The sequence below is a fragment of the Ranitomeya variabilis genome, chromosome 1, assembly GCF_051348905.1.
Source record: "Ranitomeya variabilis isolate aRanVar5 chromosome 1, aRanVar5.hap1, whole genome shotgun sequence".
NCBI lineage: Eukaryota > Metazoa > Chordata > Amphibia > Anura > Dendrobatidae > Ranitomeya > Ranitomeya variabilis.
Window position 1 is genome coordinate 643330769 of NC_135232.1, and position 21788 is coordinate 643352556.

General features: G+C 42.5%; 1 protein-coding gene and 1 long non-coding RNA gene across 4 annotated transcripts in view; one reads left to right on the top strand and one right to left on the bottom strand.

Moving 5' to 3' along the window:
- The window catches only part of TTBK2 (tau tubulin kinase 2), a 111387-nt gene that overhangs the window by 78338 nt on the left and 11261 nt on the right, over positions 1-21788 (top strand). The window contains exons 7-15 of the mRNA XM_077261563.1: positions 882-947; positions 2152-2244; positions 2604-2729; positions 9179-9336; positions 10650-10866; positions 14755-14966; positions 15065-15638; positions 17658-17906; positions 20452-21635. Coding sequence (XP_077117678.1) covers positions 882-947; positions 2152-2244; positions 2604-2729; positions 9179-9336; positions 10650-10866; positions 14755-14966; positions 15065-15638; positions 17658-17906; positions 20452-21635 — 2879 coding nt within the window. The remainder of the gene's footprint in view (positions 1-881; positions 948-2151; positions 2245-2603; positions 2730-9178; positions 9337-10649; positions 10867-14754; positions 14967-15064; positions 15639-17657; positions 17907-20451; positions 21636-21788) is intronic.
- Positions 1-21788, bottom strand: part of LOC143774211 (uncharacterized) — an 84077-nt gene that overhangs the window by 45858 nt on the left and 16431 nt on the right. For all 3 annotated transcript variants that reach the window (XR_013215492.1, XR_013215490.1, XR_013215491.1), the window contains exon 2: positions 2105-2222. This is a non-coding gene — a long non-coding RNA (uncharacterized LOC143774211). The remainder of the gene's footprint in view (positions 1-2104; positions 2223-21788) is intronic.

The following is a 21788-nucleotide window of genomic DNA, read 5'->3' on the forward strand; positions in this document are numbered from 1 at the left end:
AAAGAACATCCTTCCTACAGTGAAGCATGGTGGTGGCTCAGTCATGCCTACAGTGAAGCATGGTGGTAGCTTGTTGAGTTTAACTCCTACTGGTTTAGACCTTTTGTAATACTGCTAAATAAATAACACTTATATCACCCATAAAGGGTATTGGTAGTGTGGGGGTGTCAATTAATTAATCATAATAATTCTTTTTTTCTGTATGTGCAACATGATTTATTTTTCTTTCTGTCTGTAATGTATGTCTTTTTAAAAATCAATAAAAATTATTATAACTAGAAGCTTGGTGGTAGCTCAGTGATGCCTACAGTGAAGCAGCGGTGGCTCGATGGTACTCTTGACTGCTGTATTTTCACAGTGTATGAAGGCCAATATAGATTCAATGAAGTATCAGGAAAGTTTAGGAGAAACCATCATTTTTTTTCTAGAAGCCAAAACTTGGGTGTCGTTTTATCTTCCAGGACAGTGATCCATACAGACCTCACCAGGGCTTGCTTTCAGAAAAAAGTTCTGGAAGAATCAGGAGTGGCCGTTAGTCTCTTGACTTGAACCCATAGAAAATCTTTTATGGGATTTGAAGAAGGTTGTTGCAGTTAATCCATGAGGAATTAGCTAAGATTGTTGACCGGCTATGCATTATTTGTAGCAGGTCATAACAGCCAAAGAGGATCTGTTAAGTACTAAAGACGATTATTCAGATATTGAACAATTCTCCTACTGCAGTAGTCCCTAATAGTAGCATTTTGTGATTAATTTGTAGAAACCCCTTGTTACATTTATCAGGTTGAGATATCAGATTTTTTCTTGTTTGATTTATTTCAAATAGAAATTGTAAAAATTTGATTATTCTTATTAATCTGATTATTCGCTTTCTTTTCTAGCCTCGCGCTGTTGCTGGATTTCGAGGAACAGTACGATATGCATCTGTCAATGCGCATAGAAACCGGGTGAGTAGGGAGTGATATATTTTTTTTTTACCAAAATTGGATTTCTGTTTTAATTAGGAGAAGTTTGTCACCTGCACAGTAGCTCCATTTCTGATTTATGAAGTGGTAATAGCTAAACAAATGCAGGGTTAGAGTATTATAATATACTAGATGGTGGCCCGATTCTAACGCATCGGGTATTCTAGAATATGTATGTATGTACATCCCTCTTAGCACAGCCATGTAGTATATAACACAGCCACGTAGTATATAACAGACAGCCACGTAGTATATAATACAGACAGCCGCATGGTATATAGCACAGCCACGTAATATATAGCACAGCCTAGGTAATATATAGCACAGCCTACGTAGTATAGAACACAGGCCACGCAGTATATAACACTGCCCACGTAGTATATAGCAGCCACGTAGCATATAACAGCCACGTAATATATAGCACAGCCACATGGTGAATATAACATGGCCCACGCAGTATATAACACAGCCAACATAGTATATATCAGTGTGGGCACCATATACCTGTTAAAAAAAAAAAAATAAATAAAAAATAGTTATATACTCGCCCTCCGGCGTCCACCGAAGCTGTCCTGATGCGTGCGATGCTGCCACCAGCTTCCGTTCCCAGTGATGCATTTTGAAATTACCCAGATGACTTAGCGGTCTTGCAAGACCGCTAAGTCATCTGGGTAATTTTGCAATGCATCACTGGGAACGAAAGCTGGCGGCAGCATCGCGTGCATCGGTGGACGGCGGAAGGTGAGAATAGCACTTTTTTTTATTTTTTTTAATTATTTTTAACATTATATCTTTTTACTATTGATGCTGCATAGGCAGCATCAATAGTAAAAAGTTTGTCCGGGATGGGGCGACACACTGGCACTGACTGGAGGGGAGTAGGGAGGGGGCACTGACTTGAGGAGAGTAGGGAGGGGCCAATTCGCGGCCTGACTAAGCCTGTCGCTGATTGGTCGCGGACAGCCGCGACCAATCAGCGACGCGGATTTTCCGTTACAGACAGACAAACAGACGATTATATAGATAGATGATTTATATATATTTTTTCTTTTTCCTTTTGTTTGTTTTTATATTTTCATATAATTTATTAATGAATATAATCTGATATTGTGTTGTCACAAATTACTTTTGAAACATACTTGAGTTTTCCCATTCTGTTCTTTTTTAATGGGTTTGTGTCTTGCAGGAGATGGGCCGTCATGATGACCTGTGGTCTCTCTTCTACATGCTGGTTGAGTTTGTGGTCGGTCAGCTACCCTGGAGGAAGATAAAGGACAAGGTATGGTTACTACTCGAGTCATCCATCTGGACAAATTTTACATACGGTACATCTTCCTTTCAGGAAGACCTCCAAAATAACATTGTACACCCTTTTTGTATAAATTTGTCCCTCGTCGCAATTCAAGCTTGCGAACCAACCAAGGATGCTTGGGACATATAAGATTTGAATGACCTAACTATTTGTACATCCACATCTGACCAAAGTTGCTTGTTATACATTTACATATAGTAAAATGCTTCACATGTACATGACTATACGTCGCTCTGTAATATATTTGCATCCTTCTTTACTGGACTGACATACTAAATTATCCTTGTTCTCTTCAATACTTTTAACCAGAAGATTTTCCCTCATAGGAGCAAGTGGGTTCTATTAAGGAAAGATATGAACATCGTCTTATGTTGAAGCATCTCCCCCAAGAATTCAATGTATTTCTTGAACACATCAGTGGCTTGGACTATATTACGAAACCAGATTACACGGTAGGTACTTTGCAAGTATTGTGAAAGGGAACCTGTCAGCAGTTGCGTCCAGGCAAGCTACAGGATCCCCCTGGCTTCTGAAGGGCACTGGAGGTTGACCCCCCTGGCCTTCGAAGGGGGCTGGAGGTGGGCCCGCACCCTTGACCTCTGTAGGTGGGCCCCCTTGATGTCTTCTGAAGGACGCTGCAGGCGGCCCCCCTGGCCTTTGAAGGGCACTGTGTACTGTATATGCGTTTTTAGGGCATTTTTACTTGCATTTTTATTCTTTTCATTTGAAAAACGCTGAAAGAATTGACATGCTGTGGATTTAAAAAAACGACCAGCAGGTGAAAAAGCCAATGAATAAAAATATAAAAGACTGACCGTCACTTCCAAACAGAAAAACAGGTGTGAACAGGTGCAAGCTAAGAGAGACAACTCCATATCTAACTAACAAATTAAAGCTGAACTCTGTAACGCTGTAGTATACAAACATGCAATATATGAAATTGGAATTGCATTGGTGCTCTAGAAAATGTTAAAATGAAGATACTTAGCGTATAAATTGACCAATTCATGTGTGCCAGGCAGCCAATGACAAGGCGACCTTCTTTGGGGAGTACCTTACCTAATATGATACCTCTCCTGGTCTGAATATTCACACCTGTTTTTCTGTTTGGAAGTGATGGTTAGTCTTTGATATTTGATATATTGGCTTCAACTACAGCAGTGTGACTAGACATTAAAAAACACGATCACCAGCAGGAAATACCAGCAGGGGGAAAGTATATAATGCCGCACCTGAAAGGTGATAGGGTAGACAAATGAGTAAAAGAAAACATCTGTAACCCTGAAAAGACTGCAGTCAGGATAACATAAACATCCTGAGAAAAGGTGTATATGCTGTGACTTGGTGGACAGAGAAGCTGACCACAAGCACAGGCTCAAGGATTCGAACCCAGATGCCTGGCAGTACCCCCTTCTATGAGGGGCCACTGGACCCACTGAGATCCCTTTCAGCTGACCGAAATCCCTCGTTAGGCGATCCGCATGCAAATCTTCTGCATCCACCCAGGAATTATCCTCCAGACTAAAACCTTTCCTTTTAACAAGATATTTTAGTTGATGTCTGACACGTCTGGAATCCAAAACTTGTTCCACCTCTAAGTCAACCTCCATGATGTCCTGAGCACCTGGCGTCCCCTCAAACTTTTTAAGAGGGGATTGGAAGAAATTATTAATCCCCCACGCAATCTGGAGTTGGAGCTTGACCGTCACAGAATTAATGATCTTACTTACCTTATTGTCACGCGGGTACTTGGTTGACTACAGCTGATTACCCGGGCCCCTGCGATATCCCTCAGACTAGGGAAAACCCTGTCTGTCCCTCTCCCAGAATTTACACTGAAGGTGTGCTTGTCTGGGCTGCCAGGCCTGATCCTGACTCCTGTTTCAGTACTATGCTGAAACCTCCACCCGCCACCCAGTGATAAGACCGCTCACCAACCCCTACAGAAAGCACAGACAGGGAAAACTAAAAACGCACCATGCCACAGACTCACAGGAAAAACACTATAATGTGCACAGGGCAAAACAAATACAAATATAGGAAGGAGAAATATGACAAAGGATAATACACAACAAGATACGATATTTCTTCTCCTAGACCACCACTCCAGACCGAGATCACAAGACACAAGCTATAATCGGCGGCGCTCAAAGTTCAGCAGAACTATTTAAAGGCCATGGGCGTGACCCAGCCTCCAACCCGATTACCAGCTAGATTAACCCCGGACAACCTGGATAAAGTCTAGCCGGCGCCACTGAGTGTATAGTGGACGAATGTGGAATTACCGCTGTCTGTCGGACGCCCTAGTGTGAATAGTGTCCGACATGACACTTATACGGACCAACAAATTTAGGCCCAAATTTCTTTAACTGAAGTTCAAGACAAAGGTTTTTCAAGAATAGCCAAAAAAAATCTTCCACCTTTTAAAAACGGCACCTTAAAACGCAGCGTGTGAACGAGATTTTTGTAATCTTATCTATTTTTTTTTTTTTTTTTTGATACTGCCCCGAGGGTGGTTTGCACGTTAATGACCGGGCCAATTTTTACAATTCTGACCACTGTCCCTTTATGAGGCTATAACTCTGGAACGCTTTGACGGATCTTGGCGATTCTGACATTGTTTTCTCATGACATATTGTACTTCATGTTAGTGGTAAAATTTATTCGATATAACTTGCGTTTACTTGTGAAAAAAATGGAAATTTGGCAAAAATTTTGAAAATTTCGTAATTTTCCAACTTTGAATTTTTATGCCCTTAAATCACAGACATATGTCACGCAAAATACTTATTAAGTAACATTTCCCACATGTCTACTTTACATCAGCACAATTTTGGAACCAAAATTTTTTTTTTTGTGACGGAGTTATAAGGGTTAAAATTTGACCAGCAATTTCTCATTTTTACAACACCATTTTTTTTTAGGGACCACATCTCATTTGAAGTCATTTTGAGGGGTCTATATGATAGAAAATACCCATGTGTGACACCATTCTAAAAACTGCACCCCTCAAGGTGCTCAAAACCACATTCAAGAAGTTTATTAACCCTTCAGGTGTTTCACAGGAATTTTTGGAATGTTTAAATAAAAATGAACATTTAACTTTTTTTCACACAAAATTTATTTCAGCTCCAATTTGTTTTATTTTACCAAGGGTAACAGGAGAAAATGGACCCCCAAAGTTGTTGCACAATTTGTCCTGAGTAGGCTGATACCCCATATGTGGGGGTAAACCACTGTTTGGGCGCATGGCAGAGCTCGGAAGGAAAGGAGCGCCATTTGACTTTTCAATGCAAAATTGACTGGAATTGAGATGGGAAGCCATGTTGCGTTTGGAGAGCCCCTGATGTGCCTAAACATTGAAACCCCCTACAAGTGACACCATTTTGGAAAGTAGACCCCCTAAGGAACTTATCTAGATGTGTGGTGAGCACTTTGACCCACCAAGTGCTTCACAGAAGTTTATAATGCAGAGTCGTAAAAATAAAAAATCATATTTTTTCACAAAAATTATCTTTTCGCCACCAATTTTTTATTTTCCCAAGCGTAAGAGAAGAAATTGGACCCCCAAAAATGTTGTGCAATTTGTCCTGAGTACGCTGATACCCCATATGTGGGTGTAAACCATTGTTTGGGCGCATGGCAGAGCTTGGAAGGGAAGGAGCGCCATTTGACTTTTCAATGCAAAATTGACTGGAATTGAGATGGGACGCCATGTTGCGTTTGGAGAGCCCCTGATGTGCCTAAACATTGAAACCCCCTACAAGTGACACCATTTTGGAAAGTAGACCCCCTAAGGAACTTATCTAGATGTGTTTTGAGAGCTTTGAACCCCCAAGTGTTTCACTACACTTTATAACGCAAAGCCGTGAAAATAAAAATTCTTTTTTTTTTTCACAAAAATGATTTTTTAGCCCCCAGTTTTGTATTTTCACAAGGGTAACAGGATAAATTAGACCCCAAAAGTTGTTGTCCAATTTGTCCTGAGTACGCTGATACCCCATATGTGGGGGGGAACCACTGTTTGGGCGCATGACAGAGCTCAGAAGGGAAGGAGCGCCATTTGGAATGCAGACTTAAATGGATTGGTCAGCAGCCGTCACGTTGCATTTGCAGAGCCCCTGATGTACCCAAACAGTACAAACCCCCCACAAGTGACCCCATATTGGAAACTAGACCTCCCAAGGAACTTATCTAGATGTGTTGTGAGAACTTTGAACCCCCAAGTGTTTCACTACAGTTTATAACGTAGTGCCGTGAAAATAAAACATCTTTTTTTTTCTCACAAAAACGATTTTTAACCCCCCAAATTTTTAATTTTCCCAAGGATAACAAGAGAACTTGGACCCCAGAAGTTGTTCAATTTGTCCCGAGTACGCTGATAACCCATATGTTGGGGTAAACCCCTTTTTGGGCGCACGGGAGAGCTCGGAAGGGAAGGAGCACTGTTTTACTTTTTCAACGCAGAATTGGCTGGAATTGAGATTGGACGCCATATCGCGTTTGGAGAGCCCCTGATGTGCCTGGACAGTGGAAACTCCCCAATTCTACCTGAAACCCTAACCCAAACACACCCCTAACCCTAATCCCAACGGTAACCCTAACCACACCCCTAGCCCTGACACACCCATAATTCTAATCCCAACCCTAATCCAAACCGTAAATGTAATTCAAACCCTAACCCTAACTTTAGCCCCAACCCTAACCCTAACTTTAGCCCCAACCCTAACCCTAACTTTACCTCCAACCCTAGCCCTAACCCTAGCCCTAACCCTAACTTTAGCCCCAACCCGAACCCTAGCCCTAACTCTAGCCCTAACCCTAACCCTAGCCCTAATGGGAAAATGGAAATAAATACATTTTTTTAATTTTATTATTTTTCCCTAACTAAGGGGGTGATGAAGGAGGGTTTGATTTACTTTTATAGCGTTTTTTATATCGGATTTTTATGATTGGCAGCTGTCACACACTAAAAGACGCTTTTTATAGCAAAAAAGTTTTTGCGTCTCCACATTTTGAGACCTATAATTTTTCCACATTTTGCTCCACAGAGTCATGTGAGGTCTTGTTTTTTGCGGGACGAGTTGACGTTTTTATTGGTAACATTTTCGGACACGTGACCGTTTTTGATCACTTTTTATTCCGATTTTTGTGAGGCAGAATGACCAAAAACCAGCTATTCATGAATTTCTTTTGGGAGAGGCGTTTATACCGTTCCGTGTTTGGTAAAATTGATAAAGCAGTTTTATTCAACGGGTCAGTACGATTACAGCGATATCTCATTTATATCATTTTTTTATGTTTTGGCGCTTTTATACGATAAAAACTATTTTATAGAAAAAATAATTATTTTAGTATCGCTTTATTCTCAGGACTATAACTTTTTTATTTTTTTTGCTGATGATGCTGTATGGCGGCTTGTTTTTTGCGGGACAAGATGACGTTTTCAGCGGTACCATGATTATTTATATCAGTCTTTTTGATCGCGTGTTATTCCACTTTTTGTTCGGCGGTATGGTAATAAAGCGTTGTTTTTTGCCTCGTTTTTTTTTTTTTTTCTTACGGTGTTTACTGAAAGGGTTAACTAGTGGTGCAGTTTTATAGGTTGGGTCGTTACGGACGCGGTGATACTAAATATGTGTACTTATATTGTTTTGTTTTTTTTATTTAGATAAAGAAATGTATTTATGGGAATAATATATATATTTTTTTATTATTTATTTAGGAATTTTTTTTATTTTTTTTTACACATGTGGAAAAATTTTTTTTTTACTTTTTTACTTTGTCCCAGGGGGGGACATCACAGATCGATGATCTGATAGTGTGCACAGCACTCTGTCAGATCACCAATCTCACTTACATCGGTGCAGGCTTACCAGCGTCTGCTCTGAGCAGGCGCTCGGTAAGCCACCTCCCTCCCTGCAGGACCCGGATGCCGCGGCCATGTTGGATCTGGGACCTGCAGGGAGGAAGGAGGTAGGAGACCCTCGGAGCAACGCGATCACATCGCGTTGCTCCGGAGGTCTCAGGGAAGCCCGCAGGGAGCCCCCTCCCTGCGCGATGCTTCCCTATACCGCCGGTACACTGTGATCATGTTTGATCGCGGTGTGCCGGGGGTTAATGTGCCGGGGGCGGTCCGTGACCGCTCCTGGCACATAGTGCCGGATGTCAGCTGCGATAGGCAGCTGACACCCGGCCGCGATCGGCCGCGCTCCCCCCGTGAGCGCGGCCGATCGCGTATGACGTACTATCCCGTCACCCGGAATTAAGTCCCAGGTCACCTTGACGGGATAGTACGTCATACGGGATTAAGGGGTTAAAGCGCAATGGGGTTTTTTTATTTATTTTTCTTCACTGAATGCACAGGAATACATGCTGTAAAAATGCCATATGTGAACATATCCTATTTCTTCAGTTAAAATTATACTGCAGAAGATGCCAGCGAAGCCCAAATATTGGGCAAAGCATTTATTACATTATTTTTAATTATTGAAATGAATTCCGCCTTGCCAGCGACGATCCGCAGGTCATTTTGTGTTGTCAGAAGTGCGATCCTTCCCCTTTTCTACCACAGATCAAAAGGTGTTTAGAGCCAGATCATCGTTCTTGAACGCGAAGCATCAGGGAGAGAAGGTGAAGCTTTTTCGAGGACGGGTGATCTGGCTGTGAAGCACAACTAGTCTTCCAGTGATGCTCTCTTAACTAGAGCAGACAAGACTTATTTCTGAGGCTGGGGGACAGGAAGCACGAAGGATCTGAAATTACATCGTCTCAGCAGGGTATTTATTTTAGAATTTAGTAGGAATCATTAGTTTGGTATAGGACATAAGATTCTCTTTTTTTTATTATTTTTTTTGTGCACCTCTTTTTAAATTTTACCTTTTTTTTTTATTTTTTGCAGCTTCTTATATCCGTTTTTGACAACAGTATGAAAACATATGGTGTCGTGGAGAGTGATCCATATGACTGGGAGAAGAGTGGCATGGATGGATCATTAACTACCACTACGACATCAACTACCCCTCAGCTTCACACTCGCCTGACTCCTGCCGCCATTGGGTACGTGTGGGAATTATTTATCATGTACACATACAGTAAAAAAAATAAAAATGCATGACCATTTATTATCCTGTATTTTTTTTTCCCTTTAAACATCATACTTAAAGGTGTTTTATCATCAGGCCAAAAATAGCCAGTTTTTGTTCTTATTTTATTTCTATTGATCCCCTGAGTTTTCTGCATTTTTTTAAATCCAGCATATAGTTCCAGAGAAATGGCCCTTTTTATTTAGTTCTAATTTTTATGGACTTTACTGAGATGGTGTGGCTCATAGGATCGTTGGGTTGTGTTACCAGGCACAGCTCTGGAGGTCTGGGAGTTGGTAACCCACAAGTCTATCATTAGGATAGACCATCACTAATAAAGTCCGGAAAAAAATATCTTCCCAAAACTTATATATCTAAATTACAGTGATTGTCTGCATGGACTGAAATTGGCCATTTTATCACGTACTAAATCCAATGAAGGAACTGACGTCATGGATTTTTCTCTATATCATGAGGCCACAGTTGGATCTACTCCAGCAACGCATCACCAAAAACTGTGGAGATGGAGTGTGATACAAACTCAGTCAAGACACGGTGTCTTTTGGTTTTCGTCATGGTCAAATAAAACAGAATCTTTTTCCAGTTCTACTAAACCTTTGTAAAATTTGGTACTGGCCTTGTCTTTGTGGGAAACCTTAGCTCCTGTGTCTGTGTTTAATGCTCCCCTTCCAGACGTCTTGCCGTGTCACTGTTCTATCACCTATTGATAGCCGGCAAAGCTGATGACTGTTCTCTTTCACTTACCGCAATTGTTTTAGGTCAAACTCTTACCCCAGACCCATGGAACCAATCCCTTTTCCTGACTCCTAAACTTTCAGTTTCTTGTAGGAGCTCAACTATAAAATTCTCCTGCAATTGTGTAAAACTCCTGACATTACATAAAATGTCTCCTAAATTGTCCCGGCTGTCCAATATTCACATGACACTTGAGACATATCCCTGGGTTCCATCTCAAAAATTAACGCCTTCCCACCATATGACATATTAGTACAGGTGGGATTTAAAGTGAAAAGTGAACTGCAGTACTATTATGCCACTGTGCAGGCTCAGGAGGTGAACCCGCAGAGGGTGAGTAAACCACCGTTTGTTTGTTTTCTTTTAATACTCTGCAGCTTAGTGTAAATAAATGGACTATGCCATATTGGACTGCAAGATGACATAATATTAAAAAGTGGGCATTTATTAACCCTTGCGAAGGAACATTTGTAGGTCATTATCTTATGATACAAAGTTACTAAACAAATGTTCAACTTGATTCCTTCTTAGAATTGCAAATGCCACCCCCGTCAACGGAGACCTACTGCGTGAGAACACCGATGAAGTGTTTCCTGATGAACAGCTCAGCGATGGCGATAATGGCATACCCATTATGGTATCCCCCGAAAGGATTCCCGGATCACCTAGCCATCAGCGTCCCCAGGAGAAAGATGTCTGGGAGGAGATGGATGCCAACAGGAATAAAATTAAAATGGGGCTTTGCAAGGTACTGAGGATCTGATAATTAAACATTCTCTACATACCCTGTAATTATCTTGTATTTATTATACACCAATTATTCTCCATAATCTGAATTGTTATAGAACACAATTTATTTCAAATGGATCTGAGTATACAGTCCTATGTAAGGAGAGCATTGGACAGCCACAGGTCCGTACTCCAAGTACCAGAATGGCACAAAATATGTAATGGGCGGCCCAAATGCTCAATTATTGTACCAGCAACACAGCCATATAAAGAAAAAAAAAACATCTATATACTTATTAAATAATTCCGCTATCCTACTTAACGCATAAATATTGCCCCCCTACTCCTATATTGTCATTGATCAAAACGCACTATACAAAAACCAATGTAACCAATCACGGTACTGTATAAGTCCCAAATATTCCCGCAACATAGTGACCTCTGCCATTGCATAGTTACTTAATAATAATATTGTACCTTTTACTGATTGCAATGCACAGACAAACAAAACCTCATAATAAATGAGCAGGGCCTCATAAGCTTGAAAAACCTGAAGCACAAGCTAGACCCCTAAAAAATAACTTTTATTAATATATTAAAAGCATGACTCGCAACAAACACATGATAGAAAAATACCGGTGTGTCGTTCAGATACAGCATCAGGGTAAAAAAAAAAAAATCCTAAGTAATTGGTAGGGTTATAAGATCAACCTAGGTATATGTTTACCATAGGAAAAGGAAGTGCTACAATGTTAAAGTTAAAAAATATTTTTTTTATTTTTATTGATAACATAGTAAAACATGAATTAAAAACCAAGAAAGGTGCAGGGAAAAAAGACGAGGGACTGGGGACTCTTAAAATATGGTTTGCAAAGCAGGATAATAAAACTTCAAAGGTTATACTTTTTTTAATATGTAAAAAATAAGGAAAAACATGTTATATCCCAGCTGTGTAGATGGGAAGCAATCAAGAATTGAATACAAGTTGCATACAGATTAAATATCCAAACATTAAAGTGCAGCGTGCAAATAATTACACATTTGAAAATTAATTTTCTCCTACGCCACATTGGGGGACACAGACCGTGGGTGTATGCTGCTGCCACTAGGAGGCGACACTAAGTAGATACAAAAAAGTGATCTCCTCCCCTGCAGTATACACCCTCCTGCTGGCTCTCAGCTAACCAGTTCTTGCTTAGTGTCCGTAGGAGATACACATGGGTCTTATCTTCAGACCACATCTATAGTTTATTTTTATTTTTTGATAAAGTGCACTAATTATTCTTGTGTAGAGTGAACTGTGGTAAATTTAACATGGTATGACTGAGATTATTCAACTCACACAGTTGTTGCCATAGCCGTATCAAAAAAAGAATAACAAGCAAATAAATCACGATGAAGTATTACCTGAGTGTGTGCCCATGCCCCCCGAAGATGCTGGGCAGAACGTGCGCGTCGGGGCAGAGAGACTAGACTCCTCTACTTATTACTACGCTGCTCACACTCTAACAGTCATGATGAAGTATTAGCTGAGTGTGTGCAGCATAGTAATAAATAAAGGAGTCCAGTCCCTCTGCCCCGAGACGCAGGTTTCGCCCAGCTTCTCCAGGTGGGGGGAATGGGCAAAACGTGCCTATTTCCGGGACGGAGGGACTGGACTCCTTTATTTATTACTGCGCTGCACACACTCAGGTAATACTTCATCATGATTTATTTACTTGTTGTTCTTTTTTTGATACGGCTTTTTAAGCATTTTATTCACTGTAATTTTTGTCAGGGTGTGCATTGGGGCATCTGGGGTTTTTGATATTGAGCGGGGGCGCCATACGGTAAAACATTGAGGTGCAAATCTTCTGCATTAAGATAGTATGATGACCAGGGAGGACTATGGCATTGCTAATCCTATATACACATATATAACAGTGAATAAAGTGCATTAAAAGTGCAAAGCAAAGCTTGACTTTCAAGAATAAGGTACGTCAACCATAATCATTTAAGTAGTTCAAGGGAAATAATACGGGTATAGTATTGGGATAATTGTGTCTTATTCAGTGTCATTTTTGTCAGGGTGTGCATTGGGGCATCTGGGGTTTTCGATGTTGGGGTGCCAAATTCCACAGTAAGATGGGAGGAATTAAATCCACCACTTTGGGCTTTCTAAGACTGGCTTGGCTAGACTGATACCTGTAAATAAATGCACAATAAGGACCACAAGTCCCAGTATGGCCCACTAGTGAGTTTATGCACACTGCAGCACTGCGATACCGCGAGGTTCAGCATAGCCCAGAAATAATTGCACTCTCAATTGCTGCAGTACCACAAGTCTCAGCGGAGAAGTAAATATGTGCGCCCTGCAACAGTGAGAAATGTAATGTCTCTGCATCGCCTGTGGATCAATGTACACCACACCACTGAGGTACTGCAAGGGCCAGAATAGACTAACGTCAAAATCAAGGTAGTACAGGTCTCTGTATCGGCTAATAGTGGATAAACTAACACGGCAACACTGAGGTACCACAAGTCACAGGATAGCGTAGATGTGAATAAATATATACTGCAAAACGTAGATATAACAGGTCCTTACTTAGCCTGTGAAAACATACCCTGCAGCACTGAGGTACTACAAGTCACAACACAGCCATAAGTAAAGAAGTACAAACTATAATACTGCTTTACTATAAGCCCCAGCACGGCATAGAATTAAATAACTTCATACTGCAACATTGCGGCTCTACAGGTCCCCACAGAGCCTGTAAATAAATGCTCACTTGGTACTGCCATACAGCATAGATAATAAATATACATGTACACTGCAACATTGGGGTACTAAAAGTCCAAGCATAGGCTGTGAATAAATGCACTGGTATTAATAGTCCTAGCACAGCCAGGGTGATAAAGGACTGAAGCTGCAGAGTAGGTGCTTCAGCAACACTGCATAGCCGGGTTGACACAGAACTGTAGAGTAGGAGCTACAGCAATACTGCACAGCCAGGCTGATACAGGACTGGATGTACAGAGTAGGAGCTACAGCAACACTGCATAGCTGGGCTGACACAGAACTGTAGAGTAGGAGCTACAGCAACACTGCACATCCAGGCTGATACAGGACTGGATGTGCAGAGTAGGAGCTACAGCAACACTGCATAGCCGGGCTGACACAGAACTGTAGAGTAGGAGCTACAGCAACACTGCACAGCCAGGGTGATAAAGGACTGGATGTACAGAGTAGGAGCTACAGCAACACTGCACAGCCAGGGTGATAAAGGACTGAAGCTGCAGAGTAGGAGCTACAGCAACACTGCATAGCCGGGCTGACACAGGGCTGCAGATTGGGAACTACAGCAACACTGCACAGCCAGGGTGATAAAGGACTGGATGTACAGAGTAGGAGCTACAGCAACACTGCACAGCCAGGGTGATAAAGGACTGAAGCTGCAGAGTAGGAGCTACAGCAACACTGCATAGCCGGGCTGACACAGGGCTGCAGATTGGGAACTACAGCAACACTGCACAGCCAGGGTGATAAAGGACGGAAACTGCAGAGTAGGTGCTACAGCAACACTGCATAGCCGGGCTGACACAGAACTGTAGAGTAGGAGCTACAGCAATACTGCACAGCCAGGCCGATACAGGACTGGATGTACAGAATAGGAGCTACAGCAAGCGGTCTGCTGGGGAGGATTAGGAGACACAGCGTAGCCGGGCTAGCACAGGGCTGCATATTGGGAACCAAAGCAACACTGTACAGCCAGGCTGACACAGGACTGAAGCTGAAGAAAAATGGGAAATCTGATTACTATTATATTAGTGGGGACCGAGATTAGACATTTATCACCAAACCAGTGAATAGGTGATGTTTATTTGCAAAAACCCCTTTTCATGTATAATTCTTTATTCTCATTTTTAGGCTGCCACAGAAGAAGAACATAGCAATGGTCGTGCAAATGGCATACATAATGCTCCCAGCCTTGGATCTCCTGTGAGGGTTCGTTCTGAAATGACACAGTTAGACCGCGATGTTCCTCTTCTGCGTAAATTGCGCACCATACACAGCTTTGAACTGGAGAGGAGATTGACTCTGGAATCCAAACCCGATGCAGAGAAGTTACTGGAGAACTGGTAATTAACCCATCGTTACGGTTTGTACTTAATTTTAAAAATTTTATTTATTACAGCAGGAAAATAATTTCATTACTTGATCTTTTTTCTTGTTCTAGTGCTGAAAAGATCCAGAAAGATCCAAATGTGAAAGATGCAGCAGCTGCCGATGGTTCGTCACCATCTCCTTCTCTACCAAGAAAGACGATTGTGGCCCCTACGAGTACCGACCACGTCTGGCACTATGATGATGAATATATGCCAGAGGGCTCTAAACCAGGGTCCGGTAGCTCCCCGGAGCACCTGGATGGTGTGGTTAGCAATGGGTTTGTAGCAGTCAATCTAACCTCCTGCCGGCAGGAGGTCGATTCTAAAGAATGGGTCATTGTGGATAAAGATAGAGATTTAAAGGATTTCACATCAAATGGGAATAAGGGTCAGAAATTAACCGGAAGTCCATCGGAAGAGGAACCGGAGGTGCTACATGTGCTGGAAGAGTCTCCTCAAGATGGCCCTCCAAAATTGGGCTCATGGACTGATAAGAAAACTGATGCAGGGATCGAACTTGATATCCTGGTTTCCTCAGGCCCTTGTATTGATAAACTGGATCCTATGTCAGGAGGTGCTGGCCAGCTGTGTCCAGCAACACCTACAAGTCTCATGGAAGCGCAAGCAGAAGGGGCCATCACACCGGTAAGGAATGCCCCTCCTAATTATTGGGGCATGTATGCTGTGATATATCTGGTCAGTTAGGAGGACATTTAGTGGGCAACCCCTTATTTTTAAATAAAGTCACCCCACCCTCTTTTCTAAAAAAATAAATAAATAAATACCATGTACAGACTTCTAGCGCCGGTGTCTGTGCCAGGTCTCCCATGAAACTCTTATACTACGTGAGCCCTGGGCTGCGGAGCTCTCACTTCTTGCTCTCGTGCCACTTTCGTCCATGGGATTTGAGAGCGCAGCAGCTTGATAGCGGCCGCTGATTGACTGCAGGGCTCACATGGCGTGACAATGTCACCGCGGACCTGGCGCAGACTGAGACTATTTATAAAGGGTTTTCCAGGTAGGGGATAACCCCAGTAATCTCATGGTCACACAGGTAGCTCTACTATATGATTAATGTATTTTGACATACACATTTTTTCTAACCTTGCTGGGTTTGCTTACCTCTAACTGCTGCTTTTTATCTGCAAAGCATGAAATCCCCACTGATATTCTGGCATGGCACTTCATTTCATGTTGAAACACATGTAACTGTAGCGTCAAGATGGGGCTTCATAGCACGGTTTATAGGGTTTCCATCTCAGACATTAAGTGTTTGAGTCAGGTGGTGATCCATGCCTCTCGGATAGTAAAGGTGCCCATACACATTAGGCTAGCGTTGGCCAGTATCGAGGGGTTCTGCCAACAATCTCATGTGTATGGGGGCCCCTGACAAATGTGAGGATAGATAAGGATCTGGCATGTCCGATTTTAGTCAGAGGATCCTTCTGTGTTCAGCAAGATATGCCGCTGCCAGAGATGTGCACGAGCGTTCCTGTGTACCGGAGCGACCATATCGGTCATACCTCTGGGACCTTCATCTATCACCCAACTGTGAATGCATAGGTGGCCACAAATTTGTGGCTTTCTCCATTCACTTCTATGAGAGTTAGCGGTGACCGACCAAGCTCAATCACTTGATTTCCAATAAGTGTCGATGGGACGACCCTTTTAGTTCTCAGCCTTTGTCAGCATACAAACAATGTGTGGTGACAAGAAGCCAGCTTTGCCATTGTTACAGCATTTAGTGCTAAATTCACACTGGATTTCCCGCTGCGTTTAATTTTTCCTTGCTGCCACTTTTATTTTGGCACACCATAAAATGCTTTTTTGGGGGGTAAATTGACCGGAGCTTAAAGCTCGCAAAGTGACTGACAATATCCAACTCATTATCCTCGATGGTTCATGGTCAACCAGGAATGATCTATACGGATGTGCCTGATGAAAAATCGGGCCCCTAGCTCAAAACCGCAGCTACAGAAAAGGGTAAGGGCTCTTTCAGATGTCTGTGATAATCGGTCCAATGTCGGATCACAGTGCACTGACTGGCTGCGCATCTCCTGACCTGAGCGTGTGCGGACAGTCAGTGCATTGCCATCCATCATCGACCGATTATGGTAGATGTCTGAAGAGCTCTTAGGGCTTAAAATTAAGAGTTACTTGGTGAAAACCAGTTATCACCTATCCAGACGATAGGTGATAACTTGGTGATCGGTAGGAGTCTGACCGGTGGGACCTGCACTGATCGATAAAATAGAGCCCACGCTCAACCACCACTCCATTGATTTCCTATGGAGCTGCCCTCGGATTTGTTCGGCAACTCCATAGAGAATTAATGAAGTGGTGGTCGGGCATCCGTCCTCTCATTCCATTTTGTAACTGGGGAAAAAAGTGCCCAATTGGGGGATAAAAAAGTCCCCGTTCTGCCAATTGGTTTAGGTTTCAGCTGTCAACCCCACCACCTCCAATTGTTCAGTATGTTTTTGGGAGATGGAAACCCCACTTCTGCAAACGCAGTGGAGTTCACGTACGTGGTTTCCATTGTACATAAGGTAGGTAAATGACTTTCTTTGCTTGCTCACCTCCTTCTTTTCTGCCATGGCGGGTGCATACATTGTTTATTTTCCTTTATGATTTTGTTCCCCCCCCCTCACGTCATATTCACAGCTTGGTGCTTCTCACATCCTGTTATCCTCTACCTCAAGACCTGCTAGCAATCCCATGCGCTTCACCAGCCCCAATACACCCCAGTCGAGCCGTTCAGAGTCTCCACACAAGAAAGAGATTGGCATCCCCAAGAGTCATTCGGCTGAGAGTTGCTCTTCTTCCTCTCGTTCAGCCAACCGCAGGAAGCTGCCTGCCATTCCCCATGGTGGCACCAAGTACCCCAGTGTAATACGAATATCAAAGTCCCAGGTGAATGAATGGAAATGTCCAAAAGTCACTGTCACTTGTTAATCAATGTCAAAGTTTTTGTGTCTTTTTAAAAAAATTATTATTACTGTTCTGTTTGTTCCCTAGAGTATAAGGGGGCATAAAAAGTGCAATTGCGGAGAGAATGATTATTCTAGATTCTCCTGGACTTGTTGAACAAAAATGGAACTGTATAAACTGTATAAAAGTAATCGTATAGGAAGATTTTGGTAATCTATTTGGTAGGTTCTGTGAACTTTGGGATTGTCTAATGAAGACCACCTCTTCTGTAAAGATATCTGCTCCTAAGGTCAGCTAAGGGTCCCTGGTCTGTCTCCTGGAGCCCTCGGTGCGTGTTAGCACCAAGCAAGGTTTTGAGCGGTCACACAGACGTGTGGTATACATGTCTGCTCTTCATATAGATGGCTGATCCACCAGAGTCTTTACATTCCGTTTTAAAGGGGTTTCCAAAGAGTTTAAGATGTTTATTGGCTTTGAAAATACTAACAGGCCTCTTTCTTTATCACGAGACCTGCATTGAAGCCCATAGGTACCAAGTGCAAAAACTTTACACGGTGTTTGCCACATCCATACTTCAAAAGTGGCGACTGTGATGTGATTTAGTCATGGAACCAACTCTCTGATTGCATCCTCTTCTGCATGGGCACAGAAATAATTTCTGCATGCACAAGTAGAGGTACCAGAATCTCCTGTGTAGGCTGAATGCTTTCAGCACCTGAACCAAATAAGATGCAGCCAGAGAGGTGATCACATGGGTAAATCACACCTGTCCTAGATGGGTAGATGGTATGTGTCCTAGATGGGTAGACGACGCGTGACTAGATGGCACATGTCCTAGATGCGTAGATGGCACATGTCCTAGATGGGTAGATCGCACGTGAGTAGATGGCACATGTCCTAGATGGGAAGACGGCACGTGAGTAGATGGCGCCTGTTTTAGATGAGTAGATAGCACGTTGGTAGATTTCACCTGGGTAGTTGGCACATGTCCTAGATGGGTAGATTGCTCTTGGGTAGATCACACATGTCTTAGATGAGTTAGATCGCACTTGGGTAGATTGCACCTAGGTAGTTGGCACATGTCCTAGATGGGTAGATTGCACGTAGGTAGATGGGTAGATCGCACATGTCTTAGATGAATAGATTGCACGTGGGTAGATTGCACCTGGGTAGTTGGCATATGTCCTAGATGGGTAGATCGCACGTGGGTAGATGGCACATGTCCTAGATTGGTAGATTACACGTGGGTAGTTGGCACATGTCCTAGATGTGTAGATTGCATGTTGGTAGATGGCATATGTCTTAGATGGGTAGATCACATGTGGGTAGATGGCACATGTCCTAGATGGGTAGATGGCACGTGGGTAGATGACACATGTTCTTGATGAGTAGATGGTACGTGGGTAGATGACACATGTTCTAGATCGGTGGATGGTATGTGGGTAGGTGGCACATGTCCTAGATGGGTACATCGCACGTGGGTTGATTACGTCATCATTGCCTGTTTGTTAGGTAATCCCTGCATGTGTTGCTGCTATTGAACAGTCGTGAGACATGGAGCCATGGGGACTCAAACATATTATTCGAGCACACCGAAGATACTCTATGAGCACATGAGCATGCTCAGATAACATCTTATCCAAGCATGCTCGCTCATCACTATTATTAGTCATATTAAATTAGACTTCTAGTTGGTGCAAATCAATTCACAGGACCCCGGTCAAGTGGCCACTTTAGTAATCTGTAGCTGCTGGACGGGAACCCTACAAATCTCTTCTTCCCAGACAACATCCCCGCTCCTCTTTTGATTAATCAGCCTGGTGCAAAGTTGTCATTGCTGTGCGATGTGCGCCAGACTGGCTAATCAAAAGAGGAGCCGTGAATGCTGGCAGGTAAGATGTGCCTCTGTGGCTGTGGCCGATGTAGAGATAACTAATCTCTACGATTGGTTATACGGAAAATGATTTGAGATAAAAAGGGGTTTTCTGATTAGGAAAGAAGTTACATTAGCGACACTTAGACTTGGGCTTCATGGAGACTTTAGATATTGTGGCTTTAGTGTTTTCCGTGCAATTATAAGAATTCAAATGGGGATTGAATTCTTTATACATTGGTGCGACGTGTGCATCAATTTCGACAAGGCATGTATCCCAAAGTTCCTTTACCTCAAAAGGGTGAAGTTCTAGTTCCAATAACAAAAGAGAAAAAAAAGATATAAAAAATGTAAGATAAAAAAAATTGTAAGTTTTAAAGTAGAAAAATGAAAGTGTTTACCAACGTAGGTTTTCCCTGTGTGTTTCGTTGTTACCTTTTTACTTTTTTTATTTTGATGCATTCCTTATACAATAATGCGTGTTTTACCTCCGTTATTTGTTGCCTATGCAATTCAGGAAAATAATAAATTCACTTTTATTTTTAAGGCTCTGATGGCTGCTTACAGTCTAACTGCTTCTTCAGATGGCATTGGGTATGCTTGTGTTGTTGGTAGCGGCATTAATCTCTTATTTTATCACTTTCTTTGTTTTAGATGACGATTCCTCGACCTTCAGTTACATCAACACAGTCTGCTTCTGAAAGCTTCCCTTGCGGACCAGCCTTAGAGAAACGAGATCGAGACTCCAATGTCTTAGAAATATTCTCACCACATGAGATGCCAACAGGCTATGGTATAACAGAAGACGATTTCGCTACTAACAAAGGAAACATGGCGTTAGATTTAGATAAGCCAAGTCAGAGCAAAGCAAGTGGCACAGACATAGACTCGGGCACTAAAGATGTTGTTAATGGTTATGATCCAATGCCAAATGAGAAGAAAAGTGTGGAGACTCTGGTACGCTCCCATTCTGCCTCTCCAGTTGACGGCAAGTCTGAACAAAACAAAAGTTTTCATTCTCCTAGGATTTCTCCTGAACAGTGTAAAATCCCAGACTTAGTAATGACTGATATTTATGAACCCACAAAGACCAGGACTTTTTGCTCTGTGCCAAATGAACCCTCAGATATTCAAGAAATAAAGTTGGAAGCAGTCTCAAATGTTGATGTGGCAGTGCCTACACCGACTTTCCTTGAAAAGGTTCAGCAAAATGGTTATCACAAAGATAAAATCATCACAGTATCTAATGGCTGTGCCGAGTCCAACTTGTCTACGTTACTTGACCATGTTGGCGATAAGGATCAAAAAAATCTTAAAAATGGCCTGCAGTGTGACCTAAGCGATGGGTCTCTGGCCTCCAAAAAGGATCACACCAAGTCCTCTCTTCCAACTAGACACAGCAGGATTCCAGTCTTGGCCCAGGAGGTCGATTCTGTATCAGAATCGTCTTCTCCAATATCTGCAAAGGAGAAGCTTTTTTTGAAAAAAGCCCATCAGACCGATCTTGCCAGGCTCTTAATGGAAAAACGGCAAATCAAGTCCTTTTTTGGTGATCTTTCAAGTGCCTCTGACAAGTCTATGGAGGAAAAGACCTCACCACCAGCTGTACGGTTATCTGAAGACGAAGTCTTCTTCATTCCCAGAACAGTCTCTGATTCGAACGTCAGGCAGTCTGACGATGGAAGTGTAACATCTCACAGCCCCCAGTCTAGGAGAAGTAAGATCCCTCGCCCTGTGTCCTGGACAAGTAATGATCAGATTAGCAGCGCTCCTTCAACGCCTTTTCTTCCAAGGCCACCACCTGGAAAACCACCCTCACGACCTGGAGTGGAGGCACGGTAATGAAAACTACAAGGGTCTATTTCTTTACGTTACATTATTCCTTTTTCTTACTGTTTGTTGATTGTAATCACTCAGGGAAAAAAAAGTAGAGAGACACGAGATCACCATGTAGGTTGTGTGGTATATGAGGAGATGGGGAAGATCCAAGG